This window comes from Falco naumanni, chromosome 8, assembly GCF_017639655.2.
Source record: "Falco naumanni isolate bFalNau1 chromosome 8, bFalNau1.pat, whole genome shotgun sequence".
NCBI lineage: Eukaryota > Metazoa > Chordata > Aves > Falconiformes > Falconidae > Falco > Falco naumanni.
The window spans coordinates 21,484,415-21,506,265 of record NC_054061.1 but is presented as its reverse complement, the minus strand read 5'-3'; the positions used below and the strand labels follow the sequence as shown (position 1 = coordinate 21,506,265).

General features: G+C 37.7%; 1 protein-coding gene across 21 annotated transcripts in view; it reads right to left on the bottom strand.

Moving 5' to 3' along the window:
- LOC121093083 (ankyrin repeat and KH domain-containing protein 1) overlaps positions 1-21,851 on the bottom strand; it is a 116,783-nt gene that overhangs the window by 92,801 nt on the left and 2,131 nt on the right. For all 21 annotated transcript variants that reach the window (XR_005829476.1, XM_040604890.1, XM_040604898.1 and 18 more), the window contains exon 2: positions 8,796-8,949. Coding sequence is in view for 20 of the 21 variants with exons in the window: in XM_040604890.1 (XP_040460824.1) it covers positions 8,796-8,949 (154 nt within the window). In the remaining variant the exon portion in view is untranslated. The remainder of the gene's footprint in view (positions 1-8,795; positions 8,950-21,851) is intronic.

Sequence of the window (21,851 nt, the reverse complement as noted above, 5' to 3'; positions counted from 1 at the left end):
TAACTCTGAAAAATTTTCTCATCCTAAGGACTGCAGCTGGCTTGGCATGCTGTGGAGCTTCCAGCACTGGAGATAGTTTGTCTAACCGGTTCTTAAAGCCACCCTTCAGGAACAGCACAAGCACAGCTGAATTTGCCTGAGGAGAAGAGAGGAGATAAACCTAGATCTACTGAGATTTCTTTCAGCCCTATTTTTGGGAAGTTTTAAGAAGCTGTACAGAATTTGAGGAAAATGTGATGGCTAAGCAACAAGTTAGTAATTGCTGTTTCTGAGATAATGCTTTGTCACACAGAGGAAAAAGTAGTTACAGAACTGCACTGAGCCTTTTGTTCCTACAGCATTTTCTTAATGGATACAACAAGGATGAATTTGTGCAATGCAAAAATTTTTTTAGTTTCCTAGTATGTTTTAGATCCTCAAGTATTTAAATACTTTGTATTCACAAAGAATATAAATGCCATTTTTATGCAAGATGCTTAATGTACTAGGGATTGTTTCAAATCAAGAGATTTAAAAGTTCTTGACTTTCAAAATGAGGTCTTTACAAGGGCAGAAAATTACTTACAACAAGCAACGAAGGTGCTCATGCCCCACTGCAAAAAGCCACTTGCTTCCATAAGTAGAATCAAAGACATGTGGCAGCATATCTTACATAAATTTGTCATTAATCTGGTGAGAACTAGCTTGACTTTGGAGAAATAAGCAGAATTTGATCATTAATGCTATGCGTTATGTATTATCATTTGTTTTCCTATAAACTTGTTTAGTGTAATTACTTCCTAAATATACAATAGTAATATTTTCTCAAAGGTAAGTTACGAACTGAAAAAAAGCAACAGATTCACCTGTTACTTTACAGTACATGGTGTATTAATGACTCAGTATAATCTGTTGCTTCTGACACTTTAAAAAAAACCCAGTATTTAATGCCATTCTAAAACTGATAGAAGAATGTATTGTAGGTCTGCCAACAAGAGCTCAGTTAATTCCTCTTGTGTCCCAAGACACTTGTCACAACACACTAACTAGATAGCTTAAGAAGTTCTTACATAAACAGGTAGCAAGCAGCTCTGCTTCCAGTACAATTAATGTTACATCTCACAGTATACTTCCCACCAGCCCCAGAAAAGGTGGCTACATGTTCAGACTACCAATCTGATTTACCAGTCTGTCTAGTACGGAATTAAGCAGCTGGCAGTAGTTACTGCCACCACACTTTGCCATTACATTACAAAACATAAAAAAAAAAAAAAAAAAAAAAAAAAAATCTGAGTGGGGAGATTCAGATCCCATCTTCTGAACACTATCAAGCACTCAAAACACTCAAGCTGTTCTGAACACTTCTAAACGCTGTTTTTATTTTTTATCATGCGCTAAGGAAACTGCATGACAGAAATGCAGGAAATCATCAAAAATACAAACTTCAAAACCAAGTCTGTGTAACTAAGTCTTTTTTAATAAACTATTAATCACGTTTTCTTGCAGGAGATACAAGAGACACAGGCTTTTCTACCTCCTCACTCCTTTTTTACTCTCCGATGTACTTAGGGAGAGTTACATTCTGATGAACTCAAACTTGCAAGCATAGTTAACTGCTTCATTTCACAAGGTTACCACCTATACTCCCCTCTTATATAGGCATCACAAAGAATGATACCAGTAGCCATCTGTTTAGAGAGAGAAAGCATGCACACAAATTAAACAGAACACAGAAAAAAATATTTTAACATGCTAAAATAAGATATATTCTTTGGCTGGTAAGACATTTGGGTCAACATCAATACTTGTGAGATACTAGCTTTCAGGGACCTGTGGTTTAAGCTAGCGTTCTGTATTTTTTCTGTTACCCAATTAATATCACAGACCCACATAAGTAGCTTACCTACAATATTGCTATACAAGATCTTTATTTACCAACTCTAGCACAAATCTCAAGACAACCAAAACAAAAGCTTGCTTCAATGTACTGTCAACAAACAGGAGTCTTACCAGCTGTCCCACAACAGACCCCTTGTACCCTGTAAGGGGTACCAGCTCCCTAGCACAGTCTGCAGGCCTACACAACCAGCTCTAAGCCAATGGCCAGCAGTAGCACAAAGCCCAGTGTAAGCTTCTGCACCCCACTGCAAAGTGTGAACGCAATCGTTTTTACTTTGATAGGTGAAGGAAGCATACATGTTTTTTTGTTTGGTTTTTTTTTTTTAAAAAACAAAAACAAACCCAAAACACCACACACCAAAAAACCAAAACCAACCAAACCACAGAATAGGTTCTTGTCTTGGTATGGGCTAAATCCCATCTCAATTCAGGCATTACATAAGACTGTCAATAAAGCACTGCTTCTTTTCTCCTGGCCAAACCCTCCCTGCTTTCCTCCTTTGGCTGAGACTACTCCAGTCACTAACATGACATGAAGTCCTGGAAACAATACCGAAATGAAAAAAGTTTTTAACAAGGAATATCCCTGTATTGGAACAGGAGACCAAAGGGGATTTTATCTTGCAGAAGAATCCAACTTGCATGAAGAATAAAATATGGCTGAAGTAAAATAGAAAGGAGAAGTAGAGTTAATAAAAAAATATATCCAGGACTTCAAAAAAATCATGTTAGAAAGAATTGCACAATACTTGTATGGTCATGAAGCACTAGCTGATTAACTATGGTTACTCTGATAGACTTATGTATGACAGATATATGTAGATATATAAATATGCAGACAAAGAGATTGAAGAGTACCCTGGACAATTTTAATACTTCACAGATTAAAACTTGGAACTTTTTGTCTCATCTCTTCTCACTCCCCATTCCTGCTAGAGTTAAAATCTCAGAATCATCTTTGCCAAAGAATTCCAAAAGCATAGTGTTCAGATGTGGTAAGGTAACTTAGTGGTCCGATACTTAAAAGCATCGGTTAAGTGTTATGACAATAAAACTGTTCTTCACAGCAAAATCCAACTGAGAAACAGCCATAAAATATGAAGCTTGCATATTTAATGCACTTTCAAAGTATGGGAGTTAATTTGACTAAGAGCAGGATTAGAATAGACTTCTTCTAATCTAAAAGTCTACTAGATTAGGAAAAAAAACTATCTTTAAATCATGCAAAGCTTCAGAGAACTAGAATATTAATAATTCAATTACATGCACAAAATTCAGACAGTTTATCCAACTTACTCAAAAGCACAACAGATCTGTATGTTTCACATACCATATATTCCTTCCCACTCTGAATCTTTAGATGGTGAAGGAAGAAAATGAGCAAGTCACTGTAATATGCCAGTTTCTCAAAAGGCAAAAGTTTTCCAGCTAACAAGACAGTGGCGATTTTAGTAGCAGTGTAGCTTTGACCTCCAAATAAATGCTTAGAATTAAGCCTATTTGATCTTTCTTAATGAAAACTTTGTCTTATGTTATCAGTATACTGTGTCCATACAACACCAAGTATTTCAGGTCAGATCAAATTTGGGTGAAAACCTTTTCTTGGTTTAAAATAAAAACAACCCACAGTCAAAAATGGTTGGACAAAGGTAAGACTTTTGCCACATTGAAGGCAGCTAAACACAATTCAAATTTGATAGTGCTACATTTTAACAATAAAGTTCCATCTTTGCTCAAATTCCAGAAACACACTCTCAGATTCCCCCCAGTAAAGATCCTATTTTTCTTTTTTATTCAATAATACTGATAATGTTCTAGAAACATATTTGTTACATTCCAGGAGCACAGAAGTACAGCCATTAAACTGGCAAATATGAATCAGCCGTTTTCTCCAGCCCTCACTACAGTTTTAAGTGGAGCCTGGATAACCCTTCAGAGGTTAAGTTTCTAAAGGATTAGATGCCCAACCTCCATTTAAATCACAAGTTACTTACTCATCAGCCCTAAGAAAAGAGGCATCAGGTCTACAAGTGAATCTTATTGATCATAAACAATGTGATCAAAGAATTTATCTAGCCTAGTCTCTGACACTTCCTAAGGGGTCTCTCTGATACAGGATGAAAGCAAGCTGTGCATCTTTTGAATCTGGCAGCTGGATCACAGGTCTATCTTGTCACATTCAAGCCCCTAAAGCTGGGGGAAACAAATATAACTTACTTCGTATGAACCAAAAAACAACCCCTTGCTGTTAGTGAATAATGAATGGTCTGGGTCACATCATTAAAAAAAAAAAAAACCAAAAAACAAAAAAACAACCCACACACACACCACAACAAAAACAAACACAAAAAAACCCACCAAACCCAAAAAGCAACTATGAACAAGTTTGGGCCACAGCTTGGCGAGTGAGTAAATACAGATACACATACACACACTGGAAAGCATTCAATTTTACAATTGCTGAATCTTGCTCTATTCTTTCAGTTTATCCTAAAGCAGGCAGATTTTATCTGGGCCCATTCATACTTTGACCTGTGTTCTGTACTTCCACTAAGTGAGTGATTACTTCCACTTTTTGCCTTCCCCCGTTCCAACCCACCACCCACCACCTCATCCTATCAACTTTACAAAGAGCAGTATCAGGCCTTCATGCCTGAATCAACTACTGAAATTCACCAGGTATCAACAGACACTTGTTATTAAAACTAAATTTCTCTTTCACCATTTATACTGCATTTAATTCCCTAAAGTCTCAAATACACCAAAACATCTATGTGAGGGTCTCTTGTCACCTTCAATCCTGTATTTCAACAGAAAAGACTGATGTATACAACTCTGCTCCCTGTTTAAACATAAGGATTGACTACTCACATCTGTTTCATTAAGCAAACCCTTGGCTGAACACAGTTTCTCTCCAAAATACCCTGATTTTCTTCACAAACTTCTTCATAAACAACAGTAGGACTCCTGAAAAAGTCATTGCTAACAAAAATCTTCCCTGTGTAGATACACAACAGGAATACTAAGTGCTCCAATGCTAGACAAAGTTTCTTTACCACTGCCTTCCGTTATCTATTTTGTGATGCTTCATAGTCAAAGTGCTTCAACATTCAAATTGAGAAGGAACATGCTCAAAAGGTCTGCTGGTAAGGATTCAGGCACTCAAGCTATTTCCTCAAGTTAAAAATTAGTTCAGTAACATTCTATGTCATTTCCCAGAAAAACTCAGCAAAACCACGCTGAAACACTATGAACAGAGTATTTTCACTGCAGGGATTAACATTTTGACATTTTACAATTTTCTGTGGAACTCTGCATTTTGGGTGCAGAATATACCAAACTGTGTTTACTTGACCACATGCTTCAACCAACACATCTCTCTATCCTTCTTAAGAAACAACTTGTACTCCAGAAAGATGACTGCACTACATAAACAAGTCATTTTCCTTTCCTGACGCCTATAAAAGGCGGGACCATAAAATGAAACCACTTTAACCTGTCAAACTTTCCCCAATTCTTTGAAGGTGAGTTTGACCCTTTTAAGAACATGTGTTGAGTGACCCATGGAGGAACCAAGAAGAGCAACAGCTCGGAATGGTATAAACATTCATTCATAGTAGCAAAGAGCTCTCATCCTGCAGCAGTCAACTAGCATCCCTAAAAAGGAAATTTAATAGGCAACCTTATTGAAGATCCATGAACAATCATGATTCTTCAGAACTAGAATACTGTTTTGAGAAATCAACAGTACTCTTAACAGTGAAACTGAGTGTTTCTAGCACAGAGCATGAAGCCACTGTCAGAATATTATGAATCAATATAACTGCATCCTGAAAAATGGAAATACCTCCAAATAGTATTGTTCTCTTTCCACGGGTTATTTTACCTATAAATCCTTTCTTTGCTACTAGGAGTCAAACTGAAGGAAGGTATACAAAAGATGTGGTTTGTTTAGGATAACTTCCCAAAGAACATGCTTCATGTTTTAATTTATCTTTAATTTCTGAAGATGAAAACAATTCATGATGTTCATAGAACAGTGAAGTCTCTGTCTTCAAAATGTAAAACTAGTTTTTCTGTGAAATTAAACAGCTGTCAGTGATTGTATTAAGATAGCTGTCCATTAAAACACCACCTGTGCTTTGCTTAAACAGATTACAGAAGGAAGTATCATTGTCCAAACTAAAGGTAATCAGCCAGGTTTTCAGAGGCTCTAGTAAACATGAAAAAACTAATCACTGTTCGCATGTACATGTGTATGCACATATGTGTGTACTTCCCGTTCAGTTAAGGGGGGCGAGGCCCAACCTTCTCACTAGAAATTCTACTCAAGGCTATCACCCTCAACATCCAAATGCACAAAGTATTTTATGTCCTCTTAGAAGCAGAATAAACAAGCTAAAAAACTGCAAAAAAACTATTTATGACTGGTAAATACAACACGTAGAAACATTTTTAAGCAGTTCAACTAACCTCTGGCCTCTACACTTGCATATGCAGGCCTAACAAGCTCTCAAATCAAGACAACTCCTTAAAACCAAAATTCCCACAATCTTTAAGAGTGCAACAGTGAAAAAAAGTAATCTGAAGAACAACCCATCTGGCTGCAGTTGCTAGAACTTACCTTCCAAAAGTAATAAACAGCATGTCCATGGGAGATCTGAGCATTAAAGGATTCATGAAGAATGAGCAAAACTAGTTTTGCAAGTCATACTCATTAAGATCCTAATGACACAGCCACGAACCCTGCATGTGAAAAACCCTAAGAAATATGAAACAATAAATGCAAACCAATTTTCCTCTAGGTTGTAAGAAGTTCGGATTCAAGCCTCCCACAGGAGAGAGCATCATCACAACAAAAGCCACGCTACCCTGGAAATGACATGAGATAATGCCATAGCTAAACTACTTGTTCAAACAATAGTTCTGCCACCTTTTGCTGCTTTTTTTTTTCTGCAAGATTTTTGCTTGCTATCATTAATGCTGGGGACTAAAATGTGACTAAAACAAGAGAAATCACTTGGTTTTGCCAAGCTGCAAAACAATACAAAGTCTCAACACTAGTCTGCTTTGTTTGTTGCCATGACAGAAATCTAGCAGCTCACTGAAGTTTAGAAAGGGTATTTTCAGCCAAACCAGCCAGAGAAATCCAGCAAAGATATTAGAACATCACCAAGAAACACTAGCTTCTTTTTCAAACACTTTCAGACTATGCTTTTTATTCATGAACTACCAGATTCTCAGTGTCTCGTTTAGGTTAGCCTAATGATATTTTTAGTGTTCAGATTCACAGTGGGAAAGACTAGTACTGCTTAACTAGAGGAATTTCTCAAGAGTGTTGAATTTCGGTCTTTCAATCTCACTCATTCATCAAGTGGCATTAATTTTGTCCAGTCTTTTTAGAGGGAGACGAAGCCCTCAAATAAAAACACTTTTTTTATTATTATTTGCTCTTCTTTCCAGATTCCTTCTGTTCTGCCCATTTTCTACATTCCTACTCCAAGCACTCCAGGAATCTAAGTATGGAAACCTCTGATTATTTGTTTTTAATCTAATCCTGGGGACAAGTGGCCAACTACTGCTTAGAAATCTAAAGAAAGTCTTCTCACAGGCATTACAGGAAGCAATGGTACCTGCTACACTTGTTAAATACCGTGAAATCATTTTGAACACTGCAACCCTAGATGTAAGTACATGTCTCAGAGACTGACTGCCCTTGTACCACTAGCCATCAGAAGTCTCCACTGACAATTTATAAAGCCAGCAATAGGTTTCAGGACACACCAGTCATCAGGTACATGACAGTAACTGAAAATCATTTTCATTTTAAAGACTGCTTAAAAAGGGATCAGATTATTCAAATTCTCTTAGTGTCCAGAGTATCCAAGAAATAGTTTATCTTCCCTGCATAGCAAAGTTTGGTCCCCAAGAGTTACATCAGGATAGAATAATTTTAGGAGACCACATTTAATTAGGCTGCTGCAACTTTCTGCTGACAAAAGCTATGCTATATTTTAAGTTGGGTTTTTTCAAATTCAAAATGCAAAGACAGCCCAAAGCCTGAGTCCCTTGCCCCTCCTGCTTCCCCAGAATGAAGTTCACCTTTAAGACTGTAAATAGCTTTACCTCTAAACATCTGCAAGTAAATGCTATTTTATCTAGCTCTTAAGTGTGTTCAAAGCTAAAATTTGAAAACTGCAATTTCAGTACGCTACTAGCAGTCTGAATACGCACCCATAATGATCAAACAGGACTTGCTTCAAAGCAGGTTTTTTACATCTTTTTGTCCTTGGAATTTTGAAACTGAGAAGTAATTTTCAAATCCATTGCCAATACTCACGTCCCAAACCCTCATCTGAGTCACAAACCTTAGAAAGACTTGAAATTAGTCAAGCCTTCACTATAAAAGTAACAAATGTAATGGCACTATGTTCATCTAGTCTGGTTCCAGCACATGAACATTAAATATGTATTTTCCAACAGTCATATCTCAGACCTACAGAATGGAAAAATATATTTGCTAAAGTCAAAACAGAGAAACAAGTAATTCACCTGTAAATTTCTGGACCAATTTATTAATAATTATGTATCAACCAAAGCAGCAGAAAAAACGTCATTTTAGCAAGTCTACTTCCTTCTGTTCTCTCCCCTTTAATCTCTGGTAACACATATAATCTCATTTGATCAATGAAATACCATTCAATTCAAATTAACTTTTCTAACTTTATACATACAGAAAGAGTAGACCAAGCAACCCTCAACACCTGTAAGAATTATAAGCTTGTTTTCCATGTTCTGCTCCCCATCATCATGGTAAATTTCCAGACTTGTGAATACTTCACTAGGATCAAAATTTACAGGTTACCAGATCTATGTGCAAATTAAGTTCAGAAAAAAAAAATATACAAGGAAAGTACCTGCTGCCTCCAGTAAGGCTTCTAGTCTTGCTTGTGTTTCTGGATCCACAGTTCTCAAGTCCGCACCTTCTGCAGCACTCGATAAGAATAGCTCCGATGTGGTTTTAAGTACTGGGTTATCAAGATCTTCTTGGTCCAAAATAAATGATTCAACCTGTTTGCCAAGTTACAAAAATAATTTTACCATTTTTGAAGTTTTATGCTAAATCTAAAATACTAGAAAAACCACCAAAATAATTTAACTGTACTATCATAATCATGGTTTAACTGTAGGTTATAATATGGTTTTTATATATATTATGATATTAAATATATATATATAAAATGTAGATTATAGGACAGCTATAAAAATCATCTGGTCAACTCACTGAAAAGGTAGTTGAAATCACAGAAGAAAAACTCTATATGGAAAGGTTTATTGTAAAAATTACAATTAACAAGATTTTAAACTACAGCAAGGGCAACTCAGACTAAATATTGAAAAAGTGATAAGCATGTTTGGATAGTTAACTATAACAACAGACTGCCACAAAAGCATCTTCTGTCATCAGAATTCTGTCTACCTTGTTATTAAAAGAAACCCTATCAGTAATGACTTTAGTACGCGAGAGCCAGGGACAGACTGAACAGTTTCCCGAGATGCTCTTCTGTTCTATTTTAAAAGTCATTTCAACTAATGTAGCACAAAGATTTTGTTTGTTTTGAGTAGAAACATGGTAGTTGACTAAATTCAAAATGAAAGTATCTGTTTCCATGCTGGCACTTGGTATTACCCCAGTTACTGTTTTCTAGGCAAGAACAGACACATAGAACAATTAAGCAAGCAGGTATTCCCACTGAGCAGCAATAACATTGTCCCACCAGTGGCCCACATGATCTCCAAATACAAGCTTGTGGAATTGCTCAACACATCACACTGTAGTTTTATGACAGCTTGCCAGAGTAAACAAGGAGGATACCCGACTCGTACTCTCATTAGAGCAGAACACCACTTCAGATTCTGTCCCAAGTACAAGCATAATTTCCTCTATTTTCAGCAATACTTTAAGATAAAACCACTATTTCATAATTAGACATTATCTGTTCAACCTAAATATGCCATAGAAATGAGAAATGCTCATTATACAATCACTACTGCCCTTCCCACTTCATGCCCCAGTCTCATCTTCCTTTCTCTCTTTTCCCCCCTAATACTTCCCCCTATCTTTCTCCCACCAGGAGTAACTACCATCATATTCAGCCCTGTCACACAACACCCCACAAAAACTTAAGAAAGGGATAGTTGACACTTCAAAAAAAGTTGAGTCAGGCCATCTGCAAATTTATGAAGTGCCTCATTGTGTGAACAACATTAACAGGAGTCTGGAGAGCTACACAGCACTGCTATTCAGGAGCCAACTTGTGTTAATTTCTTCCTCTTTTTGAAATGTAGATGTTCTATAATGTTGTCCGAGTCAATTTGTGGGTGCCCAGTGAAATGCACTGCTAACATATGGAATCCAATCAGCATCAGGGAGAAAGAGTGGCTTTTAGGAACACAGAACATGAGTGGATATGCATATCTCAGTGGATATGCATGATATTGGCTAGCTTACAGGTATTATGTCTTGTGCGCCAAGGCACAGATACTAAAGCTAAGCAAGATTTCTAGATTAGTCCAGACAACAGTCCTAAAATAAGATAAATGTCACTGTGAGAAAGAGCTGAACATTAAACACATAGAAAATTTAGTGGCCTGACCAAGTGGTACACATTTTTCTACAAAGAAGAGCTATATACAACTCACAGCAAAATGTACCCCTACAGTAATATTCCCTTCTGCAGAACTCAAATTCCAGGTTATGTCCACCTAGCCAGCTTGAGGATGCCCTGACAGCATAAGCTCTGATGCAAAACTGACTTCTGGAAAAATTCACCCTTATATACAGAAGTACTTCAGTTTTTCATTTTCTCCCCTAAGACTACAAAACACACTCTGCCTCACCAATACGCTAGAAATATTATTCCTATCACAACAATGTTTGTGTGATCTGGTGACCAACAGAAAATCTCACTGTGTACCTAAGTGATTATTTATTATATATAGCTGAGAACTACGTACAAGAAATTTTATTAGATGCTTTTTTTCTTATTCAATTACACCACTTTTGAAGTTAATTTTGAAATTAACAACTTTTGAAGACACACCAAAAGGGGTAAAAATGCTACCTACCACTGAAGCAGCTGCACTTATGAAGAACAGATACTGCAAAATCTTTCAAAGTGGCTTCTGGCAAGCCTTAACTTTCGATCTCAGGAACAGCCAGACAACACCCAAGCAAAAGTAAGCACATCAGCCTTGCATCAACCTTCCAGAAGCTGTTGCACTGCAAGTTTTAAAATTTCATTTTTTGACACTTTGGTAATGGTATGGACCATTCTCTTCCTGACTGACACCGCCCCAAGCTCTAATGTATATATTTACAGGCCAGTATCTGCAACAATACACCTCTTTGAACCTAAATCAGTGTTAATTCACCATCCACAAATACCCTATGAACTTACAAGGAATTCCTCTCTTCCCCCAACAGGAAGTGTATTTTGCTTACAGGAAACTAAAATTCTGTCTTTTAAACACTGATTATGCAAACACTACTTAAAGTGAAGTACAGATACAGCTTTTACTTAGGGTACAAATGGGGTAGTATCAGTGCAGTGTCTTCTTTTCATCTTACTGCCTTTTCTGCCCTTCTTTACGTTTGCAACTGTACTTCCAAAGACCTCAAACATTTAAAGTCTCACACAAAAGTCTTGCTTCATATACATTATCTTAACCTTAGTCTTATACTACAGCAAGAAGTCAGCTGCTTTCATTATTGCGGCACATCAATTTTTAGGTTTTTGTTTTGATTTTTAGTAAGAGCTTAATAACCTATCAATAATACAAATATAACTTGAGTGTGAAAATACAGAAAATCCACATGCAAAATCTTAAAATAGCTGTACCATTGCCAGTCTCCCTGAACAAGTTTCAATGCATTTTCAAATCAGGATGTCTGACATCTCTGTAAATCAATGCAGTTTCTCATGCATGAAGACAAGGCTAGAGAGGATGAACAGTTGGATACCTTATCACTGATACCAGAGTAAGAAATTAAAAAAAAAAATAATTCAAACTACTCCAAATACACCAAAAATTTTTTAAGTTTTAAACAAAAAATAAACTGGGGAGGGAGTTGAAACAACAACAACAAAAAAGAAAATTAAACAAACCCCAAACCAAACAGATTTCATGTTAGCATTCCTGGAAGACTTAATATACTGCTCATATGGCAAAACTTAGGCACTTAGGCACTCTGCTCTATGCTAATCAGATCTGTAGCAAGTGATAGAGTAACCAGTCACTGTACTATTTTTGGATTATTTTGCGAGCTGCTTCAGGCAGTTAATAAGCATCTTACTTGGTAAGGCTCATTAGCAACACATGGATTCAAGACATTATTTTAACTGCCAAAACAATTGCAACTAGGAGCAATTCCCAACCAAAAACCAAAAAAAGCTGCTAGCTGCACAGGTCCTGAGGACAGGGCACTGAATGCAGAACATCAACGTACTTCACTAAAGCATCATATTTTCACACTTATCCACAAGAATGATGGACCTTTCCTGAAGTTCTGCCAAGGACTGCAGCAGCCTCACAGCTCTGCAGATCCAGTTACACCACTGGTTCTTCCCTCCAGCAGCTATATTCACAGCTATTTGGACTCAACTATATCAGTATTTATATGTCAGTACCATGACTGAGTTTACCTCAGGTCAGGGGTATGTAAAGGCGACTTTGCAAGCACTAACATCACATCTAACACTAGCAATTCTTACAAGATGGGCAATGACATACAGAGTTAGAAACATATTTCTAATATTAAGTCTAAACTGATCTTTCCTACATTGCACTACTGCAGAAAAAGCACTTTTCCCAGAATAGCCAGAACCTGCTCACAAATAGCCTGTTATTGACACAGGCTATAAACCATGGAAAAGCTTCTTGCCGTAGCTATACCAGCACCTCCTCCTCCAGCAGGCAATAGGCAGCAGCACAGACAGCTCATTCCACCTTTTCCTTCCATTTGTGCCAACTAGTACTTCTGGGAAGGACAATCTTTACAAGAAGCGTCCACAGAAAAGAGAAAGCTACCATTAAAGCCTCCTATTGAACTTGCATTTTCCAGATACGCCCTGAGCTATGAACACTTTTCAGGAGTAACAATATTGCTTGCTCTGTATTTGTGGAGAGTCTACAAATAATGAGTACGTGAGCCCTTGACTGGGACTCCTAAACTTCTATTTATTAAGCAAATAAACTACTCTTTTTTTCTCTTTTGTGTTAGGTAACCCTTCATAATTATTTCTGTAGAATTCCATTTGGACATATGGCTAAATACAACTGAACGTATGCAGAGGTACCTTGGCTTCCTTAAGGCTAATACAGGCCTGTAAATCAGGCTGAAAGTTCATGGCTATGAAGTTAAAATTGGTCATCTATATTTAAACGATTTTCACTCCATAATTAACAAGATGTGCAACGCTATTAAGATCACACCAAGAAGATGTCGTGGTTTTGTCTGATAAACCCAATCTCTGATACTTTACGTTTCGTGTCCTTTATTACATTGAATGCCAATATCTGATTAATGCTTGTATTGCTGCTCTAAAAGTACTGGAGAATACTGATAGGATGTCAGACACCATAAAACTAAACCAGAGGTCCTCAAACTTTTTAAACAGGGGGCCAGCGCGCGGATTAAGTGGCAGGCAGTCATCCACAGCTGCTTGGTTTCCCCCCCCAACCCCTGGTGGGGGGCTCCGTAAATACTGGGGGCTGGATTGAGGACCCTGGGGGGCCGTATCTGGCCCGCAGACCATAGTTTGAAGACCCCTGCAGTAAACAAAGAATGAAAATTAGTTTTTATTTCAAATTTAACATCAAACTCCTTTAAAATCCAGATATTAAAAAATGTCCACTTCAAAACTATTAAAAAATAATTATTCCAATGAGAAAGTGAAGTGAAGGACTATCACTTACATGACACTTAGGATCGTCCTGTGACAGATGCACCACTACATCCCTGGTGTGTAGATATCACACCACCAAAAGTCGTGGCTTTGGTTTACCTTAAGGCGTACTTTTACACACACACACACACAAAGACACCCTCCTGCCCCTGCCCCCAGCCATGCTAGTCAAACATTTTTGAACCTACTTAAAGTATCTTTCTGGCATTACTATTTCAGTTTCAAGAGATGGCATAAAGGAAGAAAAAACCACACACAAATGCAGGTGTTTTCACAAAACCTTTTGGTGGGACTTCAGTAACACTGCCTCTTCTTGGTACTTCAAAGCCAGAAAAAGAAAATATCAGAGAAGTACTTCAGAGTCAACACACAGGAACAACATACAATCGATTTAAACAACAATTCAGTCATAATTAACGACATAAGACCACGCCCACTCTGTTAGGCTTGAACTGTAATTTCTGAAGACTTTAACAAAAAAAGTTTCAGGCCAAGAAAACAGAAGACACTAAGATCACTGAATTGCCAAGAGATCATCTTCCAGTGGATCTTGTGATTACAAAGTATCCTAACAACTCAGGGGAGTTACACAATGCTTGGGGACACCACCACCTTGAACAGAGAAAGTGTAAAAATCTACTAACAATCATTTCCGCTCACTGCTCATCTTGTGACAAGTCAGGCAGCTATCAGCCACTTTCATGGGTTGACTTAACATATCAAAAAGGGAGAAAATACGGGGTGGAGGGGTGGGGCGGGGAAGGAGGGGAAGCAAGTGGGGGAAGCAAATACTTTTCTAGCACTTTACTGAATTTCACAGACTTACAAAGGGGCTTGATAAGCTAGAATATTATTCTTCTATGAATAGCAAGCCATTAGATCAGACCAGCTCTCTTCAAGGCTACAGATCTGACTGCCCCACACATTTAAGCAGACCTGTTAGTAGCTGAGCTGTGTACAATAGATTTTGCAGGCAGTAAATTAGACTGGGAGGGTGGGAAAGACGAGGGGTGCAAATCTATTTAGTCCAAATTACAATAGGAAGTTGACTAACTTGAGGCAGAATTACCTAAAGGCCAGCCTTTACTCCAATATACATTAAACAGTTATCAGATAATGAAACAAGCAACTATAGGATCTGGGCCGTAGTAAGTTAATTTCAAAACACAGGTTCATTTTGCAAATGCTGCTATAGACACAATGCAAATAAAGATGGACACAACTCTATGCTTTGACACCAGAGACAAGGAAAATGCCTCTCATCCACACAGTGCAGTCCAGAAGTCTGACTTTTGTGTATAAAACTGTGCCATATGTTCTTGATGCGTTAGCACACACTTAAACCCATCTCAGCATTAACTTAAGCCGACTAAAATGATGGGTGAGACAACTGGCAGTGAGAGAGGCCTGACATTTGTACAGCAGCTCCTCTCTGCTCAGTCTGGCCCCATCAAAGGTTCTCAAGCCTGGCAGCTCAAATCACTAGTCATTTCTCAAAATCGTGTCTAATATTTGAAACATGCAGATAAAACATTAGTTCTGGTTTATTGTTTTATGAGACTACTCTTCTATGCCAGAGATTGTTAATCCTGGGTTTTCAATTTTCTTGCATTAAATGCATAAGCAGGCATTCATGAGCCAGCGTCTGTCAAATGGTTCAAGTAAATTTAACCACTTACCTAATTTCCCTCTTAAGCAATTACCTGTCACCAGATATCCTTATAACCAATTTAAGTAATTTTGAATACTAAAAACTACACCTTATCACACACCTCTGGACAGAACTGTTTGATTTATGGTTCTTCTACAAACAAGAAATCTCCAATTCATTTTTATTAAAACACTGTTCCACAACAGTAAACCCAAGATATAACTGCAACCCTAGTTAACCCTCAAAAAAACCTAAGTCACAGAACACACAGGGTGAGTCCTCTTGGGTCAAGAGGCTGGCAACATAAAAAAAGTTTCTCTGTATAGCAGAAAAGAAAGCATTATTTATTTCAGTCACTACTGAAAAAAAACCAAACCAAAACAACCAACCTGTTAAAAACCAGACTACAGCCATCACATATTCAATGTCTGGTAAACAAAAATAACTATGACCAAGTTTTCCTGATGTACAAAAGAATCTTTTGCAGCAAGGAGCTGCCATTTGCAGAACTGGAACTGACAATCTAAGTATATCCAAAATTCACATGAATCCCAGTAAATCAAGTGCCTGTTCTTTGTATGTACAGTCTTCATACTGAAGAAAACCATTGAATGGAGACCAGCAAACCTTATTAAAATAGCAATTACACAAAGCGCTCCTTATTTTCACGTATTCTATCTCCGCCCACTCTAAATTATAAATTTTCAGTGCTCTAAGATTCCCTTCTGCCCCCTATTTTTTCTATCTAATAATCCTGCACCTCTTCTTTCCTCATCTCAAACCATGAAACAGCAGGTGTAACAATATTCTTATTTATTAGAATGTAAAATATAATTGCTGCATTAATTTTGCCAGGGCTTTCAGGCTGGGATCTTTGGTCAAGTATTAAATCCCAAGCATTAAACTGAAGTGAAGGAAACTTCAAAACAGAGATGAATAAATGCATTTGTTTGCCGATGCAAAAGCTCACACCCATCCAAGACAAAGTATTCTAAGCCACCTTCTTGGGAATGACCTTTTAAGATCTCTTACAAATCCAAAGGGACACCGCAATTAAAAAAACAAACCAAAACCATACAAGCGGATATGATGAACATAGCCCAGTCTAAAAATTCAATGATCTGTTCCCAGGCCAAACTACACATTTCAGACAGAAAGGAACCTCACATTTAAAGTGACTAACTGACTTTAAGTTATCTGGAAACTTACATCAAACTGAAAATCATATTGGGCTTTTTGCTAGTCTCAGAGCTGAGGCTAGTGGTAAGGTAACTCTTTTTTCAAGGCCTGTATAAACAGGTTTAAGGATACTCTACTACTGCAAAACCAGCAGAAACCATAATCTACTGATCCATCAGTTAGCCATTTAAAAGAAGCTATCATAATGAATAACACAGCAGAGATCCCCATCTAAAGTATGACCCACTGAAAACTCAAGTTGTAGCAGTGAAAGGGCTTTAAATTATTTAATTTTAGAAAAAGAACCAGAAGATGTACATGTATATAAGGTATTGAGTTTACCTTAACAAATCCTAAATGTTAAGCATTCACTTCATAGACTCCCTCTTCGCTCAGTTACCTTATGATGATGTGGATGAACACATGCTCTGACTAGGTGATTCTCTGAAGACACCATGATGGAGGAACACAGGACAGAAGTAGACCACTCAGTCCTAAAAGCTGATCTCCTGTTTTCCCTTGATTTGAAATATGACTGATATACTACCCACCCACCATGCGACACCATTAGTTTTATTCATGATTTTGGAGCAGGAAGAGGTCAACAGATCTGGGAATTATCCTAGAAGAAAATCTTCATTAATTAGCAATCTCTATTTTTTTACTGAAAGCAAGTGACAATAAGTTATGGACCTAACTGAAACTTAACGCCCATGAGATGTTTAAACAACCAGAGAAGTGTTCCTCAGCTGGTCCACCTTTCATTAGCCAGTAAAACATCCATTTTTTCACTTGACAAACAGGGAATAATTTTTCCTGCAGGACAGGTATAGAGTTAGGTAATATTCAAAACCTCCCCTGGTCAGAAGAGCCAGTCACACACACAGTCCTTCTCACTTACCACCAGCATTCTGACAAACACAGTAACTCAACAATGAGCAACCCCCTCAGTCAAGGACACTTTTCCTTCAGATTCTGAGACGCTTTGGAAGAGCTAAAGATTAAAAGAAATTTGAAAAAAACCATGCATGACTCCCTATTAAAAGTAAAAGGCAAAAATGAGTGAGTGGTCTCATCCCACAAAAAGCAATGAAGAAGTCACAGGATCCAGCGCAGGACCAAGTCTTTTACATCTTATGGTAGTAAGTGTTTTCGATATACATTTGAACAGAAGATGCAGAACACCACAAAAATTAGGAAAATTTTCTAGTATTTTATGAAGACATTAAAATAATCAATGTTACCTAGGAAAATATTCTTAAGTAATGAGTTGCAAGAGTAAAAGGAAGACATTATCCTGTGATAGGAAGTATTTCCATAAATTTCACTTGCTCAGCATTCCTCAAAAAATACGCAAAATGAAACCTGTGCACCTTCACAACAAAAAGGGAAAGCTAGCTGTCAAGAGGGAAAAAAATACAGCAGCTGTCTATTAATGAGGTTTTAAGTAGGAAACAAATCTAATAACGGTTCCTTTATCCATAGAAGTCAGACTTGCCTCTGTTTTAAATCCAAAAGTCACTATGACCCTCCAACAACAGCTTAATACTTCTAAGGAATCTTCATATGTTAAAAGAACTCAAAATGACCTATTAAGATCAAAGCTATGCAGTCTCCTCACCTGCAGGGTCTATACCCTAGTTCTGAACTCCTTCAATAGGCATGCCAATTCAATAATGTCGTTACTCTCAGTTTTAAAAAGCCAGGCCACATGCATGCACAGAAAAAGATGTGCCTTTATATTCCTCTTACCTCCACACCTACCCTTCTTTTAAATAAATGTCACAGGGATGGTTTAAGCTCTAAGCACAGGACAAAGTTCCCACAGCATCATCCAGCTGTCCTTACAGCTGTATTTCAGGGTCCTCTGAGATGAGGGAGGAGAGCATCCCAACATCAAGCCCACAGCAGAGCAGCTGGTTAGCCCCAATAAAAAACAAGAACTCATGATTCACCAGCTGTAGTCTTGCCTTGCACTAATGCTCAAAGGAACACTTCCCCCCTCCCCCAACTGTTACTAGTTGACTGGTAAAACCTATGTGCAAATTTGTAACTAAATATAGATGTTCTGCTATATTTGTTAAATCTCTCCTTACCAAGGGGTTGCACTGCATATTTATATAATTACACAATAATATTTCACATCTTTACTTTCTACACCTATAACTAGAAAATGGCTGCTGACATTTATTTTAGGTCATGTACTCAACTGGGTCAAGCTGCACTGAAGGGAAACTGGAGTTCTGCAAGAAACTTTAGAAATCAGTTCATTTTAAAGTGTTCTTGAATAGTAACTATTAACCATAACTAGACAGATGGTTTTTGGCTACCACAGGCCAGGCTTTCAAAGTTACTGAGATATCTAACAAGATTTTTACAAGAATAAGAGGCCTAATCAGGCTGGGAATGAACAAACACCCTACTAACCAGCTCTCTGCATCCTTAAGCATCATCTCAATACTTCTAGAAATGTGAACCCATTATCCTTCAATGTTTTCTAATTGGTCAATAATTTTTGAAGATAATTTTCCATTTGGCTCCACCTCTCTCTTACTTTCAGCTTCAAAAGGGCTAGCCAAAATAAGAAAAACATCAACTTCTGAACTAAAACTTAAATTTTCCAGAGAAAAGACTTTTCTGCCTAATATTATTTACCTGGTTTTGCATCAACTTTTTGAGTTTTATTCCTTATGGTCAAGAAAATGTTGCTATTAACATTATTTCAAATATAATACAGAAAATTAAAATGCATAAGCATTACATTATTAAATTAGCCTAAGAAGCCAAAGATAATTGTATATGCCATTTAAGAAGCAGTGCCATGGTAAGAAGATTCACTAACACAGTAACAACTTTAATAGACAACATCGCCAATTTAAAACAAACTACCCAAGTATTTACTCTGAATTCAAAACCCAGTTTAAAAATTAAGACCTCAGATTTGGGGCAGGTCAAAAACAAAAGATTAAGCCTCAGATAAAATCTCCTAGTACTGAACCGATCTGGAATGCATGCCATTCGACTATTAATTCTACTCATTGTAGGAGGTAGGTTATGTCTGATTTTTAATTATGCTTTATGTAAATATCCCCAGAGGCTTATGCAATAGGTACAGGCTTAAGTAAGGCAAGCTGGTGGAGGCAGGCAGCCTGCTCTGGAAAGGGAAGCTGAGAGCTGAGCTGACTCCATAGCCAAGGGGTGGGTGAGCTCCAGTTACCATTGAAGGCCTCCAAACCCTGGTATTACAGAACACAAGAGACTTGCTACATTCATATGCTCACCACCAAAAGCCACTTATTGAACTGAGCTCCAGGATCCTCTGGTACTTTTGTCAGCACAGCTGGCTTCTCCTACTTGATTTACAACAGATCAGCAAACCACACAATCCTGTGAGCACTAACACTGCCATATTTATCACTTGCTTCAACTCTATTTCTACAGCCCAGTTTTCCACCACAAGTTTTTGATAAGAAATTGCACGCTCTGTGGCCAGAAGCTCTCAGCCACCAAGGACCCTATGCACATCACATACATGCACATAATCACTGCCCTGCCAGCATGCCTTCACCTTGACCTACAGGCTTCACAACTAGTATGGAGGAGGCTATTTAATACTCATGCCTTTGGCACCACTTTAAGTGCCAGAAAAATTCACAAAGAGTGGTAGTAACATACTTAAAATTACACCAAAATCTCACTCTAAAGTTGCAGCATGTGTCCAAATCCTCACCAAGTTTAAAAGGCAACCATGCAACTACTTACACCAAGGTCAAAAACACCTCATCTCTCAGACTGCAACTAGTGGCAAAAATTTCTCTGAACGCATGGCTTCCACACTGTTTTACACAGAAACAGCACAAAGCCTCCTGGCTTCACCCTTCCATGCCCAAAGGCATGCTTCAGCTTGCAACTGTTTCTATTCGCATGTGATAATGTTAACTGGTAATTCTAGAAAATATTCTGTACAGCTGCATTTAAATTTCACCTTGCAGACCTGATAACTCATTTACACAGGATCAACTTCAGACCCTGCTTTTCCAACAAGCAGCCTGGTGATTACCATTAAGTGGGCACTGAGCTAGGAAACCAGAAAGCTTTGATTTCACTCCCAGTTCTGCATGACAGGATAAATGCAGCATGTACTCTTCACTGTCTTCACCTGTAAAATGGGGACAGTACTCCCACTGTAAAATACTGGAAGATCTCATGTAAGAAATGCAATATATTTTTTAAAAAGTTAAGCTAAAATATACTGCTCTTTTCATTCTGTAGATAAATATTTAATCATACACTTTGTCCTGCGCTTCTCTGATGATTTTCTGTTCTACTTAATTTGCCATTTTGACTAATCCAATTATTTTAGCATAATAAACTCAGACTAATACAAGGATACCTAAATACTGCTGCAGACACACAGCAGAACCTACAGAATATTGTACCACTATTTTTATGATTTCAAAAGTAGAGAAAAGAGTACAGATCAAGGCAGCATGGCAAATACTTTATTTAATTCTTCCTTCTACTTCTCACGAATTCCACTCACTGGTAATAGCTGAAGGCATACACCCAAATCAGTGACTCATGACACAAGACCACAGTCCAAACAGTCACTGGGTTTTCAAAGCAGTGCTGTTCAAGATTTGCAATGTTCCATCCCAGAAGTTTAACTGTTGTTAAAAAACAACAAAACACTGACAACAGGTGCTTCTTTAGTTCTCATACACACAAATTTAAAAAAAAAATGGAAAAAAAATTCACTCTCGATCCTCCCAGACATACCCCATAGTGCAGTAAGGCAGCACAGAGGCAAGGCATAGCCTTCCCACCCATGCTTCTTCCCCAGGTTATGCTCCACAACCAGAAACATAAGACAGAGCTCCCCAGGCAATTACAGCTTCAAGATTAGCCCAACTCCTCTACTGTGTTCTGGAAATCTCCAAGTGTTTTAATTCCAAATTTTTATTGTTAGCATTATTATTACTACTACTACATACTTTAAATAAGAAAGCTTTTCCCAAGTTTTTCACACAAGTAATTTTGCTTTAACAACTGTCTGGGAACCTTTACTTTTTTGACCTCAATGACAACCTCCCAGACATTCTTTAGAATAAGCTGTCTTTCTTAATACTTGCCATTAGTCAAAAGACCAATACAGTGCTTCGTAAATACCTTTG